General features: G+C 43.6%; 1 protein-coding gene across 7 annotated transcripts in view; it reads right to left on the reverse strand.

Annotated features, from left to right (window-relative positions):
• LUC7L2 (LUC7 like 2, pre-mRNA splicing factor) overlaps positions 1-10,100 on the reverse strand; it is a 41,849-nt gene extending 31,749 nt beyond the window's left edge. For 2 of the 7 annotated variants that reach the window (XM_058655072.1, XM_058655070.1), the window contains exons 1-2: positions 9,677-10,100; positions 6,906-6,989 (exon numbers count right to left, since the gene is read on the reverse strand). Coding sequence is in view for 1 of the 7 variants with exons in the window: in XM_004594364.3 (XP_004594421.1) it covers positions 9,677-9,737 (61 nt within the window). In the remaining 6 variants the exon portion in view is untranslated. Of the gene's footprint in view, positions 1-568; positions 1,031-6,905; positions 6,990-9,676 lie in introns of those variants that run through there. The other 5 variants (XM_058655071.1, XM_058655073.1, XM_004594367.3 and 2 more) reach the window with 4 other exon arrangements.
• Between the last annotated feature and the right edge of the window lie 200 nt (positions 10,101-10,300).

Consider the following 10,300-nt stretch of genomic DNA (forward strand, 5'->3'; position numbering starts at 1 on the left):
TTTTACAAAAGAAAACACTACCATATCTTAATATTATAGATGCTTTATAAAAACTTTAATGACATGTTAAAGGAAGGAAATACTAGACATCGCATCGGAAAGAAAAATATCCCAGTCTATTTTCGAAATGTAACAATTATTTCTAACAGAACTTAGAAAGTCACGCTCAGTAACAGAAGCTTCTCCTTCTTCCAAAAGATGGTAATAATACCTCACAGCTGAAACAGGACATCCCTGTCAGTCCTCTGGGTCACGTGACCTAGAACCTCTAAGAGTTAGACTATATACTATTACCACCCCCACCATAATCCACATGAAACACTCACATTTTTTAATGCAATGCTCAATGTATTAGAAATTTCTGAAACAAGTTTATACTTGCTGTGTATGACACTGCTTTTTAAAATTTTACATCTAGTCTACATATTAATGAAAATCTATATAACAAGAGTATAAAGCATGAGACTGGAGAAGACTTGATAGTAAGAGAAAAAGCATGGAGCACCTATAAAAGCAGAATTAGCAAAGTAGCTACATGATACTACGAGGGCTCAGAGGGCTGTTTTACACCTATCATACAAGCAGATTCTTCAGCAGCTGATTGGGATCAATGCCATCACATGGTGGGTCAGGGGAAGGGGAGATCAAAGAGCATCTGTTTGGGGATTCAAATAAAACATTAGCAAGTCACAGGAAGGGAGGAGGAGAGATATTCCACCCACTAGTCTACGTCCCAAATGCCTGCAATAATCAGAACAGGACAGGCTACAGGTAGGAGGCCCAACTCCACCCAGGTTTCCTACACAGCCAGAAGGAACTCACCCTCTTGACCCATCATCTGCTGCCTCCAGATACTGGACTTCAAACCCAGGCAGTACAAAATGAGATGGTATTGTCCCAAATTTTATAATTTGGATACATATTCATAGAGGGGCCATTCTGACCCAATAGCCCACAACCTGGGTAGATGGCACCCCTTATTATTCAGAACTTACTGTACACAAAAGTAAAGTAACAAAAGCTATGAAAACAAAAGCTAATAGTTGGGGAAAAAAAAAAGAAAAAATGACAAATTTACCTATCAAAAATGACAAGTTCACAGGGCGGCACAGTGGCTCAATACTCTAATCCTTCATCCACAAGCACTGGCACCCCATATGGGCACTGGTTTGTGTCCCAGCTGTTCAACTTCCCATCCAGCTCCCTGGGAAAGCACAGGAGGATGGCCCTAAACCTTGGAACCCTGTACAATCACATAAGAGACTCAGAGGAGCTCCAGGCTCCTGGCTTCTGACCAGCCCAGTTGCAGCAGTTGCAACCATCTGGGGAGCGAACCAGCAGACAAAATCTCTTCTTGTGGTGTCTCTCACGCCCTAGGTAAATGTGCCTTTCAAATAAAGAAAAAAAAAAAAAACAGTAAGACAAGTTTTCATCGGTTGACGATAGCTATCAGCCAACCAGACAACCGTGTCAAATCTAAAATCAACAAAGGAAATAAGGGAAAAGAAATGAGAACAAAGAACAGAAGTGGCAGACAACTCAATGATAAAGAAAGTTGAAATGCAGAGCATCATGAAGGAGATGTGAGTCTTGTAACTATTGAAAACTCAGTAGCAATACGCTGTCCCACCGGATACACACCAAATTCAAAACAAGCCTTAATTTTGGAGAATGGACTGCTAATGTGAGGAACATGGGGACTTCACTTGCAAAGCTTTGTTTTTTAAAATGTGATGAAATACAAAAGAGAAAACCTATACATTCATACAGGTGTTTGTCATTTGCAAATTTTCAATCAGTTGCCTATTTTTATCATCAATATCACAGACTGCATAACTGAAAAATAATTATTAAAATGTTCCGCTTTGGGGCACTTGTGGATCATTAGAGTCAAAGAGGAAAGGAACAAATCATTAAAGCCACACATAATTCAGTGACAGAGTGTCTCCTGCCATCAACAATGACTAATCCTAGGCCTGTCAACCAGGACAGACCACCGGTCACTATGTGGAGGGCAATGTCCTTTCTAACAGCATGAAGTAAGCTAAATCTTAACATAAGAATTTGCAAAACTATTCATACATGGTATCTAGATTGATTCATTTCTTCCTTTCTTTTCCCTCCCCTCCACCTTTCAGGGTTGCTATTCCAGAACTCCCTGATGAAGCAGTTTTCCCACTGCCAAGCATTTTCTCTCTCTCTCTCTCTCTCTCTCTCTGTGAAACCAACCAGTAACATCCTACAGAACTGTTGATCTCCACTCAACAGAATACACAGACAGATGAGAAATAAAGCTAACGTCAGTCATTCCCACCCTGGCTAGAAAGACCTCTCAGGAGACATAAATGCTCTCCATCTCCAGGGTTCTACTTCTACTAACATGCAGAGAGACCAAGCTTTCCTTCCATATGAAGACCTAGAACAGTGCCAAGTGCTGGACTGGTAGAAAAGCTGGCTTTAGATACCACACTCGCTACATCAAATTCACATTTCAAACTTCACTCAGTCATTTAACAGAAAAGTTACTGATCATGATTAAGTCAAAGGTTTCCATGTGAAAAAGTACCCATAACACCCGACAAGCTCAAATTTTCAGCATAGGAAACCCTAAATCATATCAGTGTCTAGGTTCCATCTTTCTATGTGTCATTTTGTTTTCACTCGAATAGTGATATAAGCTTTCTAAAAGGACTAACTTGGTGAGGTCACATAAGAAAAACAAAAACAACCAAACAAAGGTTAAAAATAGTAATGCCATTCACTGTTAATTGTTAATTAAAATTAACAATAGTAATATGATTAATAAATGGGAATCCTTTATCTAGAAGTTTCTCAATTTGCTAAATTATGTATCGCAATATTCAGATAGTTTTAATTTTTTAACATTTTTTATTTATTTTTATTGGAAAGGCAGATCAGATTTACCGAGAGGAAAGACAAAGATCTTCCATTCACTGATTCGCTCCCCAAATGGCCACAATACTCAGAGCTGAGCTGAGCTGATCTGAAACCAGGAGCTTCTTCCAGGTCTCCCACAAGAGAACAGGGTCCCAAAGCTTTGGGCCGTCCTCGACTGCTTTCCCAGGCCACAGCAGGGAGCTGGATGGGAAGTGGAACAGCTGGAGCAGGAAGTGGCACCCATATGGGATCCCAGTGCTTGAAAGGCAAGGATTGAGTCATTCAGCCATTGTGCCAGAGCCTTAACACACAGACTGTGGATTCTCATCCCCAAGATTCTCTTCAGTAGGAGAGTCCGAAAATCTGCATTTCTAACAAGTTCATAGGTGATGCTGAGTTTGCTTGTCTAAGTTCCACATTTTGAGAATCACTGATTTGTAACAGTGATCAACAACCTTTTTTGACATCTGGAGCAGTAGCCTGGTGGCTGGATCCCATCTGGGTGCCAGTGTCCAGGCTGCTCCATTTCCCATCCAGCTCTCTGCTTTGTGGCCTGAGAAAGCAGCCGAGGACGGCCCAAAGCCTTGGGACCCTGCACCCACATGGGATACCAGGAACAAGCTTGTGGCTCCTGGCTTCGGATCAGTGCAGCCCCAGCCATTGCAGCCACTTGGGGAGTGAACCAGTGGATGGAAGATCTGTTTTTCCTTCTTTCCGTAAATCTGGTTTTCCAATAAAAATAAATAAATCTTTAAAAGAGCCAGATTGTAAAGATTTTAGGTTTGCTAGCCATATGACTTTATGGAAATCATGTAATTCACCTCCTGTAAAGCAAGACAGCCATATACATGCTATGAAGGAGTATTGTGTTGCAATAAAACTTACTTAAAAAAAAACAAAAACAAAAACAAAACAAACAAACAAGCAGGCCACCAGTGCCAACTCCTAATCCAAAGTATATCCTTAGGCAACAGAATATACCATGTAAACTAACAGGGTAGGATACAGAACGGAATGGCTAGGTATACAACTACACACTCGCCAATAAATATTCAATCTCTTCTATTAAAAAAGCGGTTTCAGAAAGTTAACTATAAAAGAGAAAACCGGGGGAAAAAAAGTTCCTGAGGTCTTAAGAAGAGAGACATGACCAAAGAGTCAACAAAGGCAGCTGGTTAAAGCTTTTTCATGTTCGGCCAAACAGGTCAAACATCAATTGTACACGGTTCACAAGTAAATTAGAACACGTGGGTCAATAATGAATGGCTTTTAAAGCAAGCTAGAAAGATTTGTTCCGTGGCCTACGCTAAGTGGCAAAATGTGACCCATTCAGCTAACTGAACTGTTTTACTCCCTGATGTTTTCAACTTCTCACAGGCCTAAGCAAGTCAGTGCGCAAGCACAAGCAGCCACAGACAGTTCCACTTTTCCAGAGTGACTTTTCTCTGTAACCTCGATAATCTTATGAAATTGGATAACTGATCTACTTTGGTCATTTCTTCCAATTTACTTTCTAGTAGCTGCTGTTGAACAAGAATTTAAACCAAAAAAAGTACTATGACCTTTTTCTCCAGATGCTAAAGCCACAAGATTGCCATCAGAAAGTCACCCTTTATAATTCCTTCCTTCCCCACCAGGCTGTCCTTTCTCCAACTTCTTCATCTACAATCCCCAACAGACTCATTCTCTTGGATGAACTGTACATGTTCCCTCAAGAACTGTCTTAAGAGCATAGAGATTGATGCATCTTTCTGGAATTCCATTCTTGAACAGAATCTGCTTTCCTTATTTAGTCTTATAAAAAAACTTGTCATTTTTTTAAATTTGAAAGGCAGATTTACAGAAGAAAGAGGAGACAGATCTTCTGTTTACTGGTTCACTCCCCAAGGGCCACAATGGCCAGAACTGGTCTGATCTGAAGCTGAAAGCCAGGAGCTTCTTAAGGGTCTCCCACGTGGGTGCAGGGCTCAGGCACTTGGGCTATCTTCTGCCACTTTCCCAGACACAGTAGCAGGGAGTTGGAACGAAGCAGAGCAGCTGGGACAGGAAGGGCACCCTCCTCTGAGGCTGGCACCGTGGGCAGAGGTTGAGCAGGGCCCCAACACTGCCTATCTTTTCCATGTCTGCTGGCCTGAACCCTTACCAACTTCAAAGTTCAATGTTACTATCATTCAACATCACCTTGCTAAAACTGACCTTGACCCAATATACCCACTTGCCTTTGAATTCCTGCTACCCATCTTAAACCTGCAGCTCTCCTACTACCTTTTCTTACACAACATTCTACCCAAATTGCATTTGTTTGGTATTTATAGAGCTTAGAAAGAGATAAAGCCAAGTATTTTTTCTTTGGTCTCAGTATTTTTTCCCTGACATAAAATACCTAACACACGGGATTACTTGAGAGCTAAATAACTACACAGAATAGAAACAGTGCAGGGTTACATGAGCTAATTTTATGGTTTTCTAGGCTGCTACATGGATAGAAATTTTATTCAAGAGTTCAAAATACAAAGCTAAGACAGTTTCTTAAACTGATTCACTATGAAAATACCAGAACTTCCAGGATTTTGGACACATGCAGAACTCAAGATAAGGTTTTTAAAAATCACTGAAAATGAAGCACAACCATTTATGTTTCCTAAAGTTTAATATTAAAGCTCTGAATTTACAAGCTCTGAACTAAAATCTCATTCTTATTTCAAGTGTGTGTGCCCATACATTAAAGGTCATGCCACCTTTACTTAAAAATGAGTAATCTAACAAGAACAAAACAATGATTTAACTAATCAAGAAATAAGGCTCATTACAACAGTGAGAGAAAATTAAGATGCTTTCAATGTCAATCAATGACAAGTTAAGGAACACAGATTACAGTGAAGTATAAAGAAAATTCACTGAAGGAAACACTACTCCAAGCTTAGATTCAACAGTTCTGAAGCAAGGCAAAATGGCATCCTGAACTAAAGACTATACTTCCAGAATTCAACATAATTGACAGTTTCTGAAATCGCCATTCAACTTTTACATCTCATCTATTACAGCTATGATTAAATAAACTAATCAGCAGAAATACTGAGTTATACAACTTCTAATTGAGAGAGCATATATTTAGGATAATTATCATAAAAAAATATTTAATTACCTGAAGGCTTAACTTTTCCAAAACATCTTCTAATTATAAGACTACAGAATGCCATATTTCACAACCTGTTGATTGAGAGCAGGCAATCCTAGTTTGATTTAACCTTTTAGAGATGTTATCTGCTCCCATTTAAAGATTTAATCAATCAAGAGAAATGGAACCCTCCAAACTACCTTCTGGAACTTCTCCAATTCTAAAACTAGGATGTGATGGAAATCCAACCTCAGATTCCGTTCAACTGCTATTCAACACACTTCTCAGCCCTTCCTGAGACTGGGGCAATAAACTCAGAACTGTTGTGCAGCAGAAAGGCTTTTTGAATCTGACCTAACACTAATAACCATGGTCTGTGTGAGGACACGGGGTTCCTCTACAATCACCCTGGAGTCTCAAACTGCTCTTTCAACCCTCCTGTGCAGCTGCCCCTGCTAGTGGCTGGATGGGACACACTCCCCCTTCTACTAAGTAAGAACTAACAAAAAAGAACTTAGAAAATGCATTCAATCTCTAGATAACATACTAATAACTGAGATCTACTTATGGGTCCTCCTTTCTGAAAAGATTTATGTATGTTTTTTAACATTATTTGACTGACATAGGAAATTATTTGGTTTCCCCATATAACAAATTAGAGATTTAACTTGAGGCAAAAAAGGTGAAGTGACTTACCCAAGAATACAATTAGAGGTACAGCTGGGGCTAGAAACCAGGTCTCCTGAGTCCCAGCCCAGTGATCTTTTCCTTAGCCCATGATGCCTTATCAGAAAAAGCCAAATACAGTCAGACCCCCAGTTATATGGGTATGAGTTACACTGATTCACATATACAAACTTTATATAGTGTGACCAATGTTTCAACTCACGCGGTACCCTGCTTCCATTTATGCAGTATGCCAGGCATCGGCACGATTTTCAGTGGCACACAGGCGGTTGCCACCACCAGGGCCCTAGGCAAAATTGCAAAGAAGGCAAAGTTTGTCTTTGGCCCTCCCACTTCCCTTATGCATTCCTCTCCCACCTCCTTGTAATCCCCCTACCCGGCCTCCCAGAGCCACCACACTGCCCTCTGTCCAAAGCCCTCCGCCCTCCGCTTCCACCACTCATCCAACTGTCCTGAGTGCCCAGTGACCCAAAATTACCTATTTCCCTGCTACCAAAATCCCTATTCCTGAGAATTCTAATCTAAATGATTTACTGAATCAAATAATTCAAAGACAAAGTAAGTGTATCTAAAAGATTGACATCTCCAAGGAGTTGAAAACGGAGCTATTAAGTGTTGGGGGAAAAAAAAAGAGGGAAGAAATCTTCTGGAAGGGGCAGGATTTCTCCTCCAGACTCTGGACTCCTGGGCCAGTTGAGACTCTTCCCACCCAGGAGTGGCCCTGAGCGCTGAAGAGCGCTGTGAGGACAGCCCGGCTCCAGGGTTCAAAACACAAAAAGCCTCCTACCTACCTGCTCCATCTCTCTCCCACTTCCTGGATCCCCAATTCCACCTCTTAGTGCCAAAGACACCCAACAGCATTCCTGGTAAGCTGTTTTTGTGTCCAATACAAGCCTTCCCATTATTTCGTTTCAAATTACATGATGCTACTCAGGGCTGTATCCATGTTCCCCTGTCCCTGGGTAACTTGAAGTTGACTGTATTCTAAAAAAGAACAATCCTAATTATTTAAAGGTGCTGAAGCAGAAAAGGAAGTATGTAAACTCATTAAATACTGGCAAGAAGCAAAAGGCTTTAATTCCTATTTTGTATACATAAAAGAACTAAGTTGGCTTTCCAAAAAAAAAAAAAAATCATTCAATTCTTTTCCTTGAAAAGAGGTATGTTTCTTACTCCTAACCCAATACAACAGTGACAATCCAGTCATTTCAGCTAAATAATATCGTGGATTTGCAAACATTAGTTCATTCATAGATCCTCTAAGTATGGAAGGAAAAAAATCCAGGAACAGACATATAAATACATTTATTCATTTGCATACCATGCAGAGTGGGTTTTAAGAAACCCAGGTTTGCTGACTACATACACAGGAACATTCCGTTTTCCTTTTAATTTAGCCTTACAATACTAGATGGGCTGCTTGATTTAGAAATTGTATCAGCTGATACTTGTCTTGGTCCAATTAAGACACTAGGTGAAAACTGTGAAATCTGGCATATGCAGAAGACACCAATGGTCTCCACAAGGGTTAAAAGGCTCATGTCTCATAAGCCTTCAATGACTTCTATAATTAGACTGGTCTAGACCCTTGATGAATCCCCTCCCCAATACCTCTTTCATGATGGAAAAGCAGCAAGATTAAGACGGGGTTAGTTTGAGTTATAAAGTAACCCTTCTCACCTCAATATTAAAAATGATTAAAAGTTTTTCCTGGTGGAATTTTAATTTATTAACTTTTAAGGGTTTACTAATCAAAAACCTCACTTTCTTCCAATCTTTCCCTCCACATTACACAATCACAAGTAGTTTGCCATCACAAGCTACAACGCCCATCCTAAGGAGGTGCCTGCTAAAAGCTGAACTGTAACCACTGAAATGTTAGCAATTTGAATACAATTAACTATTCATAAATCGTGCTGCAAAGTACTCAAGTAAATTATAAGAATGACTGCTAATGAACTGTCCTTTCTCTTAACTCAAGCAATTTTAATTACGAGGAAAAAGCACTTGGGAAATCCACTATTTGCCTAAACAAGTGGCCTATTAAAAACAAGCCCCGGTTTTGCTTTGCTCCTGAAGGTCCCTACCTATACCTCTCCTCCATATCACTGACTTTGCGTACTAATTATGACCAAAGCAATCACAATTCGTCACTTTCAATTCTCTTTATGATAAAGGTTACCCCAGCATTTGGTGGGTTTCTACACAGATTCTAAACTAACGTTTTAAGTGATTAAAAAGCTCTTTCTTCACTGGGGCCAAATCTGATAAATGGTTCTACGTGGGGCACATGCAAAATAGGTAAATATTTAATGAACAAAGCCTCTATCAGATTGTCTTAACAAAATGGTGGTCTCCAAAGAACAAGCCATAACAGCACCTCCCCCGGCCAGTCCCCTTACAAAATGGGGCCAAATACACCCATTTCAAGAAACATGGTTTGGGTCAGATCTTCCATCAAAATAGCTGTTGGTGTGGGGCTGCTCGAAGGAGCATCTCTAGGACGGGGTTAGTCACAGGGGGTGGAGAAGCTTGGCCCTGGGCCCCGAAGGACGGCGGCGAGGGGGCGATCCCACAGTCCGAAGTCAAGGAGAAGTGAAGATGAGGGAGTGGTCTGCAGGAACCTGACGGGCGACTTAGCGGGCCGCCCGACTAGCGTAAGACAAGACGTGGGCCCCGTCACCCCAGCCAAGTCAACAGCAGCAGCACAAACTCTCCTTTCTGCCTTCAGGCCCCGCCTCAATCCCATTGGCAGCAGTTCCCGCCAATCCGCACGGGAACCACCCCCCGAGCCCGCCTGCAGGGTCCTGATTGGACTGGACGGGAGCCGGGGACCTCGTGTTACCAATCTGGGAGCCCCTTCCTCAGTCCCACGCGCGCGCCCAGGTGCGCCCCCGAACCCCCCATCCTGGGGCCGGCCCCGGCCTCGTCCCCGTCCCCTCCCCCACCCCCGGGGCTCCGGCTGAGACTTACCGTCCCGGGAGGTGCCCATCAACTGGTCCAGCATTGCGCGCATCTGGGCCTGCGCCGACATGGCGGCGGCGGAGCGAGCGGACGGGCGGGGGTGGGGCGCTGCCTGGGCCCTCTGGGGCTTGGGGTCTGGGGGGACGCGGGAAAGGGGTCAAGGGAAGGTGCGATGTTGTCTCGCTGGCCGCCGCCGGCGTCGCCGCCTCGAGGCGTGCGAGAAAGGGAGCCGGAGAGAGGCTGCGGGAGAGTCCGGGCTGCACTCCTCACGACGACGTGAACGTGTGCAAGACGGCAGCCCTGTCTCTCTCCCCCCCCGCTGCGCCCTGGCTCTCCGTCCGCTTCGGGGGGGACACGGCGGCGACGCGGCCCGAGCGAGCTCTCGCCTCCGACACAGCCACCCGCCAGAAGCCTCCGACCCCCCCCCACGCCGAGCTCTGACGCCGCTCGCCGCCACCGTCGACGCGCCGGGAGCGCGCACGCTCTGCGCGCACGGCCGTTTCCCGCGGAGCCTCCACCAACGGGCGTCCAACTGTGTGCGCTCGGCCCGCCCCGCCGGCGACGTGGACCGCCCTAACGGCTCTGCGGCGCGTGCCCGCGCGCAGCTCCCGACCCGGGCCCTCAGATCTCGCG

Source organism: Ochotona princeps, chromosome 25 (genome assembly GCF_030435755.1).
Source record: "Ochotona princeps isolate mOchPri1 chromosome 25, mOchPri1.hap1, whole genome shotgun sequence".
Classification (NCBI taxonomy): domain Eukaryota; kingdom Metazoa; phylum Chordata; class Mammalia; order Lagomorpha; family Ochotonidae; genus Ochotona; species Ochotona princeps.